We start from the raw sequence: 18,473 nt of genomic DNA on the forward strand, positions 1-18,473 counted from the left end.
CTGCCAGTGCAGGGGACACGGGTTCGAGCCCTGGTCCGGGAAGATCCCACATGCCACGGAGCAGCTAAGCCTGTTCGCCACAACTACTGAGCCTGTGCTCTAGAGTCCGCAAGCCACAACTACTGAAGCCCGTGTGCCACAACTACTGAAGCCTGCACACCGAGAGCCCGTGCTCCGCAACAAGAGAAGCCACCGCAATGAGAAGCCCTCACACCACAATGAAGAGTGGCCCCAGCTCACCGCAACCAGAGAAAGCCTGTGTGCAGCAACGAAGACCCAACGCAGCCAAAAATGGATAAATAAATAAATAAATTTAAAAAAAAAAAGAAAAAGAAAAAAGAAAGGGTTCTGGTGCTCTGGGCTTAATGGCTCAAAACTTCATGAGGTAATATTCAGGGAAAATGTGATATTTTATCAGAATGTCATTCAAATATAAGGTTTAACATTTACATCACAAGAGCATGCCCAGAGTAAAACTATCCTCGGGGAGGGAAACGGCAAGAATAAACAGTGTGATAAAAAAACGTTGCTTTCTGGAACAGGGGATTGGCAGTGGAGGCTAGGGGAGTTTTAGAGACAGCTGATTAAACTTTTTAAAATATGTGACTGGTTATGACATGTGAAGCAATTACCATTAATGGAAGAAATGTGATTTCAAAGCTCATTTTCCGTTCTTCTTTTATATCCTACCTGAGACTACCCCTTTCCAACCACAAAGGAAAAAAATGAACACAAAGACAGAGAGGAATTACAACACAAGTCTCTTCCCTGGTATGAGGGCTGTCAAAGGTCGCTTTAATCACAAGCAAAAGGTGAAAAGTAATGTACATATTGCCCGAGGTTTTTTGTTTTATTTTCTCGCCAAAGGAGATCAATGCTATGTTGCAGAACAGACAAAATACATTAATTAGAGAAATCTTTCCACGACACACATGTGAGTTTTACAATTCAAAACAGCATAACGATAAAGAAGAATCATTTGTCTAAAAGGATCATCATTTTGAGCCATATATTCCCTGGAAGCAAAGTGAGTACGTTCAGAAAGGCCGTTTGGCTTAGTCTAATTCTATAGAATCCAAATGTGCACCAAACACTGCACTTTTTATGTTAAATTGCTGTTGAATTTGTTAACCCACAACTGATTTCCTGTGTTATGGAATCTTGGAGATTACAGCTAACTTGAAGCAACAGGGATAATTCTGGACAGTTAATGGTGCATTTGTCTGCATTTTCCTGAAAGGCTTAGCATCTGGGGGCGTCAAACTGGTAGCTCAACATTGCCCCCTACTGCTCACAACTGAAAAAATATGAGGTGGGCTGGTACAAAGTAGGAATTTAACCAGCCGGTGCCAATTCCACCCAGAACACACAAATACCAGATGGCACTGCACTAGCAGCCACAGAAGCGTAGACCTGCCCAATGATTATTCTCTTCTGTCTCTTCCAACAGCAAAAGTAAATTCTTATGAATTTGCTAGAAGTCGTTTAAAAAAAGGCTTGAAGCTGAAATTTAATTTAGAATGCCATTCCTTTTATCTTGGCCCAAACCTTCACTCTGCTGATAACGATCATCCCGAGACTTGCTGAGACACAGAGGCCATTGATTTCACTCAGAACACTTAGTAATGCCACACCAACTGCAAGGAAACTCGCTCTGGAGAATTCCCAAGACTGTTCTTCTTTTTAGTATTTTTACACGAGAGTTATAAAGGGAGACAGTCGATCTAATGTGCCATCACCGCCAAATTTGAAAATATATAAATAACTAAACAGTTTAAGTGAATTCATAATGAACATCGCTGGTAAGCTCACAAAACCAAAGATTTCACTTAGAAAAAAAAAAGCCCTTGAACAAAAGCAATACAAAAACATTAAAAAAAAAACTCAGTGAGTTTCTTTCTTATTTTGCCAACTCTAATTGTTTCGTTGTTAGAGTTTGCCAGCTCTAATTCAAAGAACTGTCAAATTACAATCCCAAAGTCAAACTGATGCCTTAGTGTCAAGGTTCAGCAAGTAAAGAAGTTCTAACTCAGATGCAAACAGAACCAGAATTACACAGTGAAAAAGAAATTCCCTAAAAGTGAAGCTGCCTTATGTATACATCCCATAAAAATGAGCATACTCCACACAGGCTAATTTTAGGAACAGAACTAACTGAGGAAATTTCAGCATGAACTTTTCATTACCTCCAAACCCAGTTTTACAATGCTCCATTTTGCACTGATTCAAGTCTTTGGAGAAATCCATTTTTGTGATACTATTAGGACACTAAAAGGATGACAACTTTCCTCCCCCCGACATATATTCATGAAAAGGCATGGTTTAAAGATTTAAGGAAATGTCTGAAAAGCAGAGACTTCTGGACTCTGACCCAGCCTTTCAAACTGGGGCCCCTTCAGGGTTGTGACTTGATACTTTCATTATTATAAAATAGGGATTAGCAATAACTACCCATTTTTGCAAATCAGTTCACTGTTTCTAGCACATCTCAAAGTCTGTGCAGTGGTACTCTCTCAAGAGTTCAGCAGGCTTTTATCACTTTTCCACTACATTCCAAACCTGACGATTTGGAGGTAGAACAGTGAGGTGACACATGGCATGACCCCAGAGCCAGTCTTCCTGAGTTCTCATCCCAGCTCCCCAACTTAGTTGTGTGACCTTGAGGAAGTCAGGTAAACCTTTTGTGCTTCCGTCTCCTCATGTGTAAAATGGGGGAAAAAATACCTACTTTATGGGGTTGTCATAAAAGTTAAATAAAATAGTGTCTGGTACTTAATAAGTATCACATAAGTATTTGCTATTATAACTATTATTTTAATTTAGACTTACTCCAAGTGGCCTCAACTTGCCTTCTAGCTACATTTCCTACAACACATCCCCTGAATCCCGTGCTCTGATCACACTGTACTTCCCCACTCCTGATCTTGTTTTTACAGTTCCTGGGGCCTAATGCTTCTCTCTGAATGCCTTATCCGACCCTACTTCTCCCCACCCAAGGTCCCCAAAAGCCACATCTGCTGTTTCACAACTGTCCCAGCTCCAGTGCTCCGAATTTAATACTCCGGCCTCTGGATGGTGATTTCTTTTTTTAATCTCTATTACAGGATTTCATTTTACCTAATGCAACACCTGGCTATATTCATGCTTCTCTCCTTGTTAAACGGAATGTAGTGGTTAAGAGCACAAGTTACAAAGCCAGGCTGCCTGGGTTTCAATCTCGCTCTGCCACTGACTCCATGACCTTGGGCGAGGCACTTAATTTCTCTAGGGCTTGGTTTTCATGTCTATAAATTAAGGTTCATAACAGTTTCTGCAACTCACAGGACTGTTGTAAGAACTTTAAAAGTTAATATAGGGGGCTTCCCTGGTGGCGCAGTGGTTGAGAGTCCGCCAGCCAATGCAGGGGACACGGGTTCGTGCCCCAGTCCGGGAAGATCCACGTGCCGCGGAGCGGCTGGGCCCGTGAGCCATGGCCGCTGAGCCTGTGCATCTGGAGCCTGTGCTCCGCAACGGGAGAGGCCACAACAGTGAGAGGCCCCCGTACCACAAGAAAAAAAAAGTTAATACAGGGAAAACTCTTAGAATAGTGCCTGGTGCATATAAAAATGCAAATGAAGTTTAGGAGTTGTACTGTTCTCATCGTCGCTTCCCAGTGTATGTCTAACACGGTGCCTTAAGCATGTCGGAAACGCTCAATAAAGGTTCACTGCACGGAACTAAGCTTGTACTGACAAAATCCTTGGCTGTTCCCACTACCTTCCCAAGAGTAACCTAACTCACTAATTTAGAGATTTTTGTCTTTATTTATTTTTTAATTAACGTATAGTTGATTTACAATGTTGTGTTAGTTTCAGGTGCACAGCAAAGTGATTCAGTTATACATATATATATAAATCTAGGGCCCCCCTGGTGGTGCAGTGGTTAAGAATCCGCCTGCCAATGCAGGGGACATGGGTTCGAGCCCGGGTCCAGGAATATCCCACATGCCGCGGAGCAACTAAGCCCGTGCGCCACAACTACTGAGCCTGAGCTCTAGAGCCCATGAGCCACAACTACTGAAGCCCATGCGCCCAGAGCCCGTGCTCTGCAACAAGAGAAGCCACCGCAATGAGATGCCCGCGCACTGCAACGAAGAGTAGCCACTGCTCACCACAACAAGAGCCCGCGTGCAGCAACAAAGACCCAACGCAGCCAAAAATAAATAAAATAAAATAAAAAATAAATCTATTCTTTTTCAGATTCTTTTCCATTATAGATTATTATAAGATATTGAATATAGTTCCCTGTGCTACACAGGTCTTTGTTGTTTATTTTATTTATAGTAGCATGTATCTGTTAATCCCCAACTCCTCATTTATCCAGCCCCACCTCCCCTTCCCCTTTGGGAACCTGAAGTTTGTTTTCTATGTCTGTAAGTCTATTTCTGTTTTGTAAATAAGTTCATTTGTATCATTTTCTTTTTAGATTTCACATATAAGCGATATCCTATGATACTTGTCTTTCTCTTGCCTTTACCCATGCAAATTAGGCAGCCGAGGATTGCCGAAGCACAACATCCCAGGAAACCCGGTCCCAGATACTTACCAGGCCTTCCATCTTCTTCCACAGCTCTTCCAGCTGAGTCATAGGTTGACACCACCAATCGGTGCACCTTTTGTATCGATTGCCTTGAAACCAAAACTGTCTCAGCCACTCAAACTCGACCTGGGGATCATAAAGACAAGACTGTGGTTATAATGCCACCATGATGGACAATCAAGGACAGTAAACTTCGTCACTCAGTTCTCCTCCAGTAACTTCACAGCCATAGGGTGAGAAAAGGTGAGAAAAGCTCAGCCTAACCAGTTCCCAATATAATATATCCCAATATATAGACTTGGAGTCTCCTGAGCCTTTTTGCAAGTCAGGAAGAGAGTAGTCTTAAAGCTTACTGAAGGCTTCCCTGGTGGCTCAGTGGTTGAGAGTCCGCCTGCCTGTGCAGGGTACACGGGTTCGTGCCCCCATCTGGGAAGATCCCACATGCCCCGGAGCGGCTGGGCCCGTGAGCCATGGCCGCTGAGCCTGCACATCCGGAGCCTGTGCTCCGCAACGGGAGAGGCCACAACAGTGAGAGGCCCGCGTACCGCAAAAAAAAAAAAAAGCTTACTGAGACAACCCAGGTTGTTGGTTGGTTCATCACTCGGACATGAGGAAACTATAAGTCAATCAACAACAAATCCTGAGATCCTAAAGTTTACAGCAGCCTGCACTGTGTAGGATGGGAAAGATATAATCAAACAAAGTATGTTTTCATTAAATATCTTTCTTAAAGACCTAGTATTAAGAGCAAAACACAGTCACATATTAGAAGATATCAAATTTAAGTTTCTTAGATCTAAAATAAACAAAGAATTTACCCATGGGCCAGGAGGGGGGCTGGTGGTAACATCAACTCAGATAACTTGAACAATATAAAGCTAATTACGGTGGCATAAAACCTACGGAGCCATTTAAATTGTCACTTTCAGTTCAGTCAGGGCAAATGACAATAGGTAAAAAGAACAGGAAAGACACTACTAATTTATTTTCCTTCCTATGAACCTAGTACGGTAAACTTCAAAGGTTTGCCTCCTTAGCATCATTCTATTCTAGCCAAACCCCATTATTCATTTGATAATCCATTCCCTTCCCCAGTCTCAGTCCATGTGGTCTGGGTAAAGCTCCAGCTCTTATACCAGGAGTGGAATGTGCAACCCAATCTGAGCCAATCAGCCCACCACACTTCTCCTAGTCACATAACTGGGTTTGGGGGAAACAGGCATATGTTCAATCAGAGTAAGTCTTGAGACTGTCAGAAGATACAGGAAGAGGATTCTTCAAACATTTTGCAGAATGGGAAGAATGGGGGCAACACAGTAGGAAGCAGCTGCAAGATGAACAGTTAAAAACCGGGTCCTGGTGGCATCAACTGACCCTTGATCAAGCTATTCCTGAAGCCCTTTTTGCTTAACTAATTCGGGTTGAGTTTTCTGCTTCCTGCAATTGAAATAATCCCAATATGTGTAGGTGAGAGGCTGAGTAAAGCTTTGAAAGAATAAGAAATTGTTTCCTATTTTCTTTCACTCATCTCCAACTTGAAAATCAAATTTTACAATCAAAGTACAACTTCATTCATCCCAAAGCTCTTTCTACCTCTGTTGTCTCAAGAAATGTAGAGCTTTCACAGCTTAATGTTGAGTAAGGTTGGCTTTGCTAAGGTAATCATGTTCCATATACAGGCACAGAGCTATTATAAGCTTCACCTGTTACCACAAAGAATTTTTTTTGTTTTGTTTATCCATATTGAACTTTCATGAGGCAAACAAAAGCAACTTGTGAAGATTTAACATTGGTGAAAATGGCTCAAATAACTAATCTGAGAACACCAAGTCATATGAAAGGGTTTTAGTTTACATTAACTAAATGTTTGTTTGATACGTAGAACTGATTTCAGTTAAAGCTGTTTAAACAGAAAAAAAAAGAGGAATGTAGACAATATTCAGACAATAGTTGTTAAACCTTATCTGCAGTATTAAAAGACAGTGGTTAACAGAGGTAAACTTAACTGCTTTGAAAGGAAAATGAATACAAATGTAGTTCAACTTCTCTTTAGATGCAGGTTTAACAACATAATTTGTTACAAGAAAAAAAGAGTTCTTTTTAATAGATTTCACATAAAATTTATTCACACTATAGGAACAACCTGTCAGCAAAGCATCAAGCCCTATGTTTGGGAGAGCTGAAAGGGTTTTTCTATCTTTGGGTTGGTTTTTTCCATCATAACAACAAAACATATAAACCTTGGCAACCATGATATCCCAGGAAACAAAATAATTATCATATGTAATTAGTTCATTCTGCCTTTAAAGGTACAATAGAGTCTGGATTTCAGTAAATGAAAACTCAGAAGCAAGGAGAGGGGCATACCTGGAAACACTGCTGTTGGACAAGAGAGCAAAGAAAGACCCTGTCCATTTTAGCAAATAATGACTTTATCTTCCTCCTTAGATGCCCAACTATCTTTAGAAGCAGACAGTGTCATGGTTAAGAATAAGGGTTCTGGAGTCAGTTCAGATCTGGGCTCCACTATTGAATAGTTCTGTCATCTGTAAAATAAGGATAATTACATAATCACCACATAGGTTTGTGGTGAGGATTAAGTGGGTTAATAATGAACAGCCGACCATATGCCAGGCACTTGGTAGATACTAAGAAAACAGACCAAATGAGGCCACAAGGCCCACCACTTACTGTCCTCAAGAATCTCACAATCTTATGAAATCTTCTGAGCAAGAGAAGTTTTAACAATCATGTCAATTCATGCTCACCCCCGTTCCACGGAGGCCAGTCAGAAAAGCTCAACCCTGAAACTTATTCCCAACAGAGTTTTTTTTTCAGGGGTGGAAGTACTGCCCATGAGATACAATCTTTGTGGGCATCAAACCCATTGGCATGTATTTTAATCAACTCCATAACCTGACTTTTTCACTTCGATGTTGTGGGCAAAAAATATTACAGGATATTCATCCAATGCCACCCTCACCAGTGCTAACACTGCCAAGAGAAGCAGTTGCCTCCCTCCTTAAAATTAATTAAGGAAGCAAAAAATATTTCCAGCTGCTTGATTCAGTTTGGGTTACCAAAATAAAAAGGTGTGCACCCCTCCACCCCAAACTCTGGGGATGAGGACGGAAAGCTGCAGCCACAGGGTGGATGCTGCATGAAAACCGAAGGGTCAGGATTCAGAACAGAACAGAAGCTTTATTACTTCAAGGCTAAAAAGAATCACAGTCTCACCATATTGACTGACTGATAACGTGCTAGCCATGACAGGAGGAGGGTTTCATCCCTTCTCCAGAGTGCAGTCCCTCCCGGGAGGCTCACAGCTTCCAGAACTCTCTTGAGGTGCTCTCGGGGTTCATGATGCTTTTAAAACAAACTCCCAGGTTTCAGACATGCACTTAATGGAAATTCCCTATTATTCAATCTTTGGTGCAGTGACAATACAAAGATACCTAATGCCCACAGGTTATCAGAAGGCACAGTGACAGCCTAGGGAACTTGCAGGATCTTGAAGGGCCTTCTGAATCATCAAAGAAAAATGAACACACGTTCACAATAGTGTTAGTTACGTAGCTGTGACCCAGAGAAACATCTCTAGAACCTTCCTATTTCACCTGCACCTGCCTTCTCCATGGAATAGTCAAAAAGAAAAAGGTCAGGGCTTCCCTGGTGGCGCAGTGGTTGAGAGTCTGCCTGCCAATGCAGGGGACACGGGTTCGAGCCCTGGTCTGGGGGGATCCCGCATGCCGCGGAGCAACTGGGCCCGTGAGCCACAATTGCTGAGCCTGCGCATCTGGAGCCTGTGCTCCTCAACAGGAGAGGCCCGCGCACCGCGATGAAGAGTGGCCCCCGTTTGTCACAACTAGAGAAAGCCCTTGCACAGAAACGAAGACCCAACACAGTCATAAATAAATAAATTAATTAATTTTTAAAAAAAGAAAATAAAAAGGTCAATTAAGAAAAGCTTTTCTCCTAGAAATGTCTAGAAAAAGTCTGAAGGGGAAGCACAAACAGAATCCACCCACCTACCTGAACCTTAGTCACTGGACACTTAGGCATTGGGGAGCAAAGTCTGTAAGACTCCAAAACCGTATTTCTGAGTCACCACAGCACTGTATAGTTGGAAATCATTTCCAACACTCTTACAGGTAAGCAGATGACACCTACTTCTGCCAAGTTAGTGTGGGTTCTTGATTTGGTCCCAGGTCAGCTTATGCATTTCCCTCGAGATGCCCATTGGGCATCACACCCATCATGCCCATGTGGGAACATGCCCATTGGGGTCAGTGCTCACTGTAATAAATGAAATAGGTTTTTACATGGAGAAAGACATGAGACCAGGAAGAGATGCTAAAGTCCTATCTACAGAGAGCTACCCAATGAAAGCCCTTTCCCAGTAGCTGTAAGGAAGATACAGGTCTGATCAGAACAAAATGAGAACCAAATGATGACAACAAATAGTACATTTTCCTAGGGGAAATTTACTAGGTGACAAGACTGAATTCCATATTTTATGATTTTTAAGAAGGAAAACAGACTATTTTATAAACACAGAGGAAGGTTCTGCTTATACCTCACCAAAAATCTTTTTAAGCGTCTTAAATTGGAAAAAAAAAAATCTTCTTAAGGTACTCAGTTCCAATCTCCAAAGTCCCCAAATTGTTTAGCTAGAAACTATCTAAGACAAAGAAAACCAACCACTTCTAAACCGACACAGCCCAAAAGACTGCAGACATGAAACCAAGGGCTTCATCCTATAATAAGTCCAGCAAAGGCACATGGCCTTTAAGAAAGAGGAAAGCAAACAGTAAGAACCCTGGAAAGGATTATAGACATTTGTGCTCTCATTCAGCAACAGAACCCAGAAGAGCGTGAGCACGCCAACTTGCGTGGCCAAAGGAGAGTATCTGATGATGTGTCCTGACATATGGAACTCATTCTGAAAGTAAGAAGATGACCTTGAAGAATCAAAGACTGGGGGATTAGAGAAGACTGGCACACATGTTACTCAGATTCAAGACCTCTCTATTCAAGCCGAGGAGCAGCTCGTAAGATAAGTAAATATCTTTTTAAAGATATTACATGGCACAGTGGGAACATTGTTCTCCTCTGCTCAAACCCCCTCAGTGGCTCGCTATAACCCTCAGAGTAAAAAGGAAAGCCCTTGTCCTTAGAGACACCTCCAACGACTGATACAATCTGCGGTTCCCCATCCCCTCACACCACCTCCGTGACCTCATCTCCTGTAACTAACAGCCTCACTCCCACCACTCACAGCGGACCGTCCCTGAACTAGTCCACGAACACCAGGCATTCTCCCACCCGCACGGCCCTTGCAGTGGTGTCTCCCTCGGCCTGAAATGCTGTTCCCCAGAAAACCACATGGCTCTCTTCCTCAACCTTGGACAAAGGACATCTTGTCAGCGGGAGTGTTCTCTGCTTCTCTCAAATCTCCATTACCTTGCCCTGTTTGGTTTTTCCTGTACCACTTATCAACTTCTAACATACTGTATAATAAACTGATATAGTGTGTTTATTATTTATTGTCATCTCCCTGAACTAGAATGTCTATTTTATTTCCCAACATATCCGAAAGCACCCAGAAAGAGTGTCTCGCGCATGCTCAGCAATTATTTACTGAGATGATTGAGAACATTTTTGTACTCCAATTCTCCACCAATCCTTCTAATTATTTCAAAGAAAAAGTCTTTGATTGATGATAATCTTCAAAGATTCTCTACCACTTGGTAATCTCTTTTTGACTTTCATTTCAATGGGTTTTTTTCTGGGGGGGGGAGTATTATTTACCCACCATAAAATTCACCCATTTTCAGTGTAGAATTCAATGACTTTTAGAAAGTGTAGGAAGTTGCGCACTAATCTTCCTTCTTACCGTGAAGAATAGAGACTGTAGGCTCCGAACCTTCTCCGGCCAAAAGCATCTGCTGGAATAGTATAACACTGCTGTTTTCACAGGCTAGAGTTTTCTGGTTACTTTTTCTTTTGGATAGTGATACCAGCTTTCCACTTAAAAGTGGTAACATAAAGCTTCCTTTTTAAAAACTTTAATTTACATAAAAAATGAGTTGATTCTTTTAAAAGTATTGAAGAGATAACAATATATGTAGTCCAAAGACAGAGCAAAAATTGAAAACGTATTAATGAAACTAACAAAGTTTTTGAAACACTGACTCATGGGATCCAGACATGCTGGTCCCACAGACTGCAGAATCGCTACTAATTTCCTGAACAAAAGGCAAGGCTCCTAAGGGTCCACCTGCTCCAAGGATCCACCTTCAGTTTCCATCAGTCCTTGCTGGAAGATTATCCTTCATGGATCTCTTGTTTGTGTTTCTACATGTCTTGCCCTTTGCTTCACGCTCTCATTGCAAGGATGTCTTTATAGTGAACATGCTTGGAAGACAGAGTTTCTCCCTCCAGAATAAAGGGTAGGATTGCTAACAGACTTGGAGGATAAAGATGTGTCTTGATCTGGAGCAAACGACAGACATGCCTACTGCCCATCATGGAAGAGTCGGGTTACCTCAGGTCAGGCTCCTCTTCTAGAACACAACCCCTCCAGTGCACATGCTATCCAGCCCACTGTGCGTTACCCTGTGGAAACAGAGGCTTGGAGAACTGGCACAAAAATGCTCATGCCCTGGCTACTGCTATTGTAAGTAATGAACCATCCCTTGTCTCTTATACTCATAGCAAACTGTGGCCGAATAACTTGTTAGCTAGCAAGTAGGAGAGAATCTTCACAGTTCTTGAAAGTCCTTACCTCGTTGTGGATTTCTTCTCCGTGTTTCAAAACCACTGGCTCCAAGGATTTCAAAGAGACCTCACCATTGTCCGCCTCATCACGGATATTCTGCAGGGCCAACTGGCAGCGCTGTAAGATGTAATCCAAGGTCCCCGTTGAGCACTGCAGAGATAGAACCAGCCACCGAGATGGTAAGCAAACTCCAAGGTTACCATCCCTCTCTTCCTAGGACGTCTGTCCCCTTCCCGGACCTGTCGCCCTCACAGGTCAGCCTATGCTCCTCAACTTAAGAATGACTGTAGTAGCTTTCTCCTTGGGCTCTGTGCTGCCAGCTTGGCCGTCACCTGGGTCACTCATCTTGCTGCTTTTTATTACATGGGCTTCATATCTCCAAAGAGTTGGCTCCCTGAAGGCTAAAGCCCTGTTTCAAAATGTATATACTATACATATACTGCAGCACCTAGAACTGAGTCTTAAATATAAAAGAAACTTAGTAAGTAGTTATTGGAGGAATAACTAATTAGCCAAGAAGTCAAGAACACTGACTTTATCTCAAGTGCCCTGCACCTAACAATGGGGGAAAAAAGGTAACCAGACTGTAGAAAAACTGGTTCAAAAGTACACAAAATAGAACAGCAATGGAGAAAAAAATGAAGTTATAAACACAGGGCAAAGAACTCATTTTCCTTTTCTGCGGAAGGCATACGCTAGGCAGTTGCAAGTCTGCCTTGGCAGAAGAGATTCTTCAGATAATGGAGAATATGTGGCTCATACCCTCAAGGCACGTTGAAAGGCATAACTTAGGGCCCGGGTATGAGCAAAGGCACAGATAACTAGTCCATCCCTCTCTAAGTCTGCGGGAGCACAACAGAGGTCAAATGGACACACTCCCTCTTTGAATGAGCATATGTCAGAAAAGAAGAGGATGCAGGTGGAGTGTGCATCCGCTTGTTTTGATAATGACACGATTTCCTAGAATGAGAAAACGCCAGCTGTAAATATCCTTTAGACCCAATGAGGGAAATGTCTCCCCAGAGTATTTTTATTTTTATATTTACAATTTAAATGGATCGCTTCGAAATAACCTTGAAGGCTAATCCCCTGGTACAAAATTTCTTTGCACCGTTACTGCCACTTGATACAATGTGACCTGGGCATGCCTGGGGGAAAAAAAATGAAGTTTCTGTGCCACAAACAGAAGCTTGACTAATATGTGTTTTAATATGAAGATCCCAAAGTGTGGGGAGCAGAAGGGCAGTGGCTCCAATTTACTACAAAGAAAAAACAAAAAATGGAAATGAATTACCACTCACTTTTGTCCCACAGACAACCCTACATTTTTTAAATGACATTCTGTCTATAAACATACTCTACCTGCACCTTTACTTTCCCAAGTATGGAGTAACCTATATAAGAGGTAATTAATTGAAATGCCATCTACTATAATAAAAGATTAAAAACAACACAAAATTTCCCATCAATAAAAGACCAGTTAAACAAACTCTGGTGGAGCCATGATTGCAACCAAAAAAAAAAAAGGAGGGGGGAATATATATATTTTTCCTGGGTGATTAGAGTTCATCTGATGTAAAGAACCTATAATCAGGCCTAGTTTTTTGGGAGGGCATGGGGAGTGGAAACAGTTTTATTGAGATATAAAATTCACATGTCATAAAATTTACCCACTTAAAGCATACAATTCAATGTCTTTTAGTATATTCACAGAGTTGTGCAACCATCACTACAGTTAACTTTAGAACATTTTTATCACTCCAGAAAGAAATGTTGTACCTTTTAGCAGTCACCCCCCTCCCATTTCTACCAGCCTTCCCAGCCCTAGGCAACCACTAATCTACTTTATGGGTCTACAGATTTGACTGATCTACTCTGGATATTACATATATATATAAATGAAATCATACAATATGTGGTCCTTTGTGACTGGCTTCTTTCACTTAGTATATTTTCAAGGTTCATCCATGTTGTCCATGTGTCAGTGCCCTGTTCCTGTTTATTGCCAAATTATCATTCAACTGTACAGATACGCTGCCTTTTGTTTCTCCATTCGTTAGGTGATGAGCATTTGGGCTGTTTCCACTTTTTGGCTATTATGAATTAAGCTACTATAAACATTCACGTACGAGTTTTCACTTCTCTTGGGTGTGTACACTAGGCGTGGAATTGCTGGGCAATAAGGTAACTCTGAATTTAACCTTCTGAAGGTTAAATTTTCCAAAGTGGCTGCGCCATTTTACATTCCCTCCAGCAATGTATGAGGGTTCCAATTTCTGCACATCCTCACCAACACCTGTTCCTGTGATTCTGATGATACCTATTCCAGCGGGTGTGCAGTGGTATGTCATTGTGGTTTTGATTTGCATTTCCCCAATGACTAATGATGGTGAGCATCTTTTCATGTGTTTATAGGCCGCTTGTATACAGACATAGACACATGTCTATTCATAGCCTTTATCTGTTTAAAAAGTTGGATTATTTCTTTTTAATCATTGAGCTGTAAGAGTTCTTTAAATAAATCTAAATATGGGCACCTTGTGAGATGTATGATCTGCAAATATTTTCTCCCATTCTGTCTTTTCACGTTTGTGATGGTACCCTTTGACGCATAAAGTTTTTAACTTTGATAAAGTCCAATTCACCTATTTTTTCTTTGATGGCTTATGCTTTTGTATCATATCTTAAAAAAAAATTCCCTACTCTAAGAACTGATGTTGATAAGTAATTATCATCAAGGTTTACTAAAATAAAACAAAACAAAAAGTGCAGAATAGGGGCTTCCCTGGTGGTGCAGTGGTTGAGAGTCCGCCTGCCGATGCAGGGGACGCGGGTTCATGCCCCGGTCCAGGAGGATCCCACATGCCACGGAGCGGCTGGGCCCGTGAGCCATGGCTGCTGAGCCTGCGCGTCCGGAGCCTGTGCTCCGCAATGGGAGAGGCCACAGCAGTGAGAGGCCCTCGTACCGCAAAAAAAAAAAAAAAGGGGGGGGTGGGGCAGAATAGTGTGTAGACCACCATTTATATAAGAAATTTTAAAAATTACATGTGTGTTTGCTTATATATGTATTAAGTATCACTGAAAGGATAACAAAAATCTGATAACGTTGGTTGCCTCTGGGGAAGAGGAGCTGGCTGGTGTGAGGAGAAATAGGTTTTAACTGTACACTCTTAGGTACTTTTTGAGTTTTGAACCATTTGCGTAACTACCTATTCAAAATATAATTATACATAGAATTTAAATTAAAAAAAAACATATATTCTGTGTTGCATCCCAAGAACATTCTGTCACAACCAGAAAAAAACTAAAATCAAATAAAGGTCGAGAGTCATCAGACATACTCTAGTCACATTTTTGCAACTAAAAACTGAATAGATTTCTTCTGTGATTAACTAAAATGAATTTCAGAACAACATTTCCTTAAGACAATCTGTTTCCTACATATTGTGAATAGGCAGAAAATAGCGAATCATTTTGTTTGGCACAGAAAAGATGTCTAATTTAATACTGTATGAAGGAAAGGACATTTGTAGAACAAGTGAGGGCTATAAAGTTGCATGGATTTTTTTCTTCTCTGTATTGAGGGAAACCATAACGTTAACTATAGTGTTGGAGAAAAAAATCTTCCTTCTTCTATTACTGAAAACAATAATATAAGATGAAATTAGAAGTTTTAAATAAGATAAAAACATAATCCTGCCATACTCTATTTAAAATAAATTATTTTTATTGCGTGTAATTCTTCATCCACACACAGCTGTAATGAATATATACATATCAATGTACATGCTACTTTTCACTGTTTGTACATAGGTATTCAAAACTACCATGGTCAATGCTGCTGAATGAGGTGACAGTAACAATTTAATTAGCAAGTCACATAATATAAAGGCATTAAGGTTCTGTCCAACTTTTCACTGCTGTTAATCATACTAGATAAATATCTTTTTATATATACTTCCTTTGAATTATTTCCTAGGTTTGATTCCTCAAAACAATGTTATGAGATCAAAGATATGAATATTTTTATGGGGCTTTACACATATCCCCATATAGCCTCCCAAAAAATATACTAATTAGAAAAACTACCAGTAGGGTATGAATGTACAGTTTCACTGTAATTTTACCAGCATTGAATATTATCATTTTTGATTTTGGGTAGAAATAAAAAGTTAACCTTAAAATGATGATTTTTAAAAAAAAATTCCTTTTAACTTTAAAGCCTGTATACACAGGATCATGTAAAACAGAGTCAGCGGGCTTCCCTGGTGGCGCAGTGGTTGAGAGTCCGCCTGCCGATGCAGGGGACACGAATTCGTGCCCCGGTCCGGGAAGATCCCACATGCCGCAGAGCGACTGGGCCCGGGAGCCATAGCCGCCGAGCCTGCGCATCCGGAGCCTGTGCTCCGCAACGGGAGAAGCCACAACAGTGGGAGGCCCGCATACCGCAAAACAGAGTCAGCAAACCTTTTCTTAAAAAGGTCAGATGGTAGATATTTTAGGCTTGCAGGCCATAAGGTCTGTGTTCAACTACTCAGGTCTGCCATGGTAGCTCCAAAGCAGCCATAAACAATACGTAAATAAGTGAGCGTGGCTGTGTTCCAATAAAACTTTATTTACAAAAAGAGCTGGCTGGCCCAAAAGCCATAGAACTTGCTGACCCTGATCTATAATATAGAAAGCAGGATAGTCACATCATTCACATTATGTATGTCTAATTAGTAAAGTATCATAAGCTTGAACTGAAGTAGAGGTAATATAAAAGATACAGATTTGGGATTATATTATTATTATCACTATGCATATCCACCTCTTTTTTAAAAATTAATTAACGCTCAAAATTTTGCCTAAAAATTAGAAGATACAAATACAGCTATGACTAAAGCAGAGAAAGCTAAACCTCAGGATATTTTGAAAGCACTGCTACTTTAGTTAAGATGGTCTACTTGGAAAAAAAGGAAATAAGGCCAGAGGGGTACTTTTCAAACTGCATTCTGAATGTGTGTATTTATCATAGGAGGTGGAGAAGGAAAGGTTTCCTGATCTCTCACAAGTTTTAGTCCCAAATTTACATTTGTCTGCTGGACCTCTCCTCTTGGCAGCTCTGACTCAGCCTGTTCAAAACTGAACTACTGTCTTCCCCTCGTGTCTTAGATCCCTATTTCTACTTATGGTAATGTCATCTCCAAATCACCCAAGCTTGAAACCTCAGAGTCACCCAAAAGCCCAGCACATGACAAGCATCCACTAAAGAGTTACCTGGTTAGTGTGTTCATTCATTCACTCATTCATTCTTACATTCCTCCCTCCACTTCAATCAGTTGCCAAGTCTGTCACTGTCTCCTACATTAGTCAAGGGAATTTCTTCTTTTTTCCTGTTGCCATGACCTTAGTTCAGACCAATAGGTTTAATTGATGTCTCTATCATTTTCATCTTCTTAAAGACATCTCCAATATGTCACTACTGCGATAAATAAATCATCATAACCCCCACCTGAACCAACTTAAGTTAAAACACGCCTAACCTGATATCCAAGATCTTTCCCAATCCAAACATTCAGGGATCAGCCTTTATCTGCCAACACTCCCTTTCTGGCATCCTGGGATTCAGTCAAAGTTGAGCCCCTCAATACTCCCTTTGTATCCCCATCCCATTCCGATCACAAGATTTCCACCTAATGGGATGAGGACTCTTAAATGTCTTAAAATGTCCTAAAATCCCCTAATCCCTACATGTTCAAGTCTTACATGTCATGTCACTCGTGAAGCCTTATGCTGTTTGCTACTCTCTATTCTGCACTCTACCTGTGCACAATTGTCTAAAAGAATACCTTGAGCACTGGGAATTTCAACGAAAGTTTGCAGAACGGATGAAAGAACTAAAATCACTTCCCTTCTTCTGAGTAGTAGCTTTCAGTTAATAGCAACACTTCCAATTAAAGACTCATTGATGACTTAAGTTCTCTTGCTTCATTACATACATTCTAGTGTATAAATGGAGACAGTATAGCCTTCCACACAAAGAGCTTTTGTTGTTCCTGTCTCCTACTAGCTTTTCATCAGGATAACTGAAAAGACAGTAGTAGTAATAGTAGTAGCAGCAGCAGCAGCAGTGGTAGTAACTTAATAATAGTAGTAGTGGCTAACATTCTTTGAATGCATACTCTATACCTGCCACTGTTCAAAAAGACTTACACGTATTAACTCACTTAATCCTCACAAGAACCCTATGAATTAAATATGATTGTTACCCTTATCAAATACATTTTGTGAAACTTCGTTTTCATCATTTTGTACCAACCCTCTGAGCACAGCACTAATCGTCTTGTCCGCTCTTCCAGATTGGATTAGGAAAGGTGCAAAGAGACACATAAGTAGCCACATACTCAAAAGAATTCTTAGGAGAGTTCTAGTTAGAAAGACAGAGGTCTATATCATCTTGTATTATACAAAAACTGAAGTCTTTTTTGTACAATACAAAGCACGTATTAGATGCTCTATAAATGCTTGCTCACTCTTTTTTGCCTGCCTCTACTCACTCCTTCCTTCCTTCCTAACAGAACTTACCTTTTTAGGTCTCTAAGATAATTATTTGTGTTTTTATCTATTTAATATTTGTCTCTCAAACTAAAATGGAAGTTCAGCAAAGCTAGTGGCCATACCTGTCATGTTGATGGCTCTCTCTCTCTCATGCCTCTAGTGCTACTGGGCACAGAACAGACACTCAAATATTTAGATGAATGACTGAATAGAAGAGAGAAGAAAGGGAGAAAAGGGGGAAGGAATGCTTGATGGGTTTGCTGGCATCTTGATTTAAACAGACACTCGTGCCCTCTCTGCCACCTAGCAAAATGACCAGTCCACTAGAAAAGCTACCTAAATACCAAAAGACATGACACTGCCTTATAGACTCACACAGTCTCAGGACTGGAAAGGTCTTGTGCTTGTGTTTCCCTGCCACTTTATTGTATCCCGTCTGCCCAACTTTCTCACACTGGTCCCCTTGTGGTACAATGAAAAGTCAAGCTATAAAAGCAAAGCACAGAAGACAAGCTTGGATACGAGGTCAACTTGTAATCCTTTTCATGATCATTCCCCTGCTCTCTGGAACACT

The 18,473-nt window shown here is 41.0% G+C and overlaps 1 protein-coding gene across 1 annotated transcript in view; it reads right to left on the bottom strand.

The window, feature by feature from the left end:
- The window catches only part of FTO (FTO alpha-ketoglutarate dependent dioxygenase), a 379,775-nt gene that overhangs the window by 201,184 nt on the left and 160,118 nt on the right, over positions 1-18,473 (bottom strand). The window contains exons 6-7 of the mRNA XM_082862799.1: positions 11,366-11,509; positions 4,585-4,704 (exon numbers count right to left, since the gene is read on the bottom strand). Of these exons, the coding sequence (XP_082718925.1) occupies positions 4,585-4,704; positions 11,366-11,509 (264 nt within the window). The remainder of the gene's footprint in view (positions 1-4,584; positions 4,705-11,365; positions 11,510-18,473) is intronic.

The sequence above is a fragment of the Leucopleurus acutus genome, assembly GCF_964270905.1.
Source record: "Leucopleurus acutus genome assembly, chromosome: 20".
In the NCBI taxonomy this organism is placed as follows: domain Eukaryota; kingdom Metazoa; phylum Chordata; class Mammalia; order Artiodactyla; family Delphinidae; genus Leucopleurus; species Leucopleurus acutus.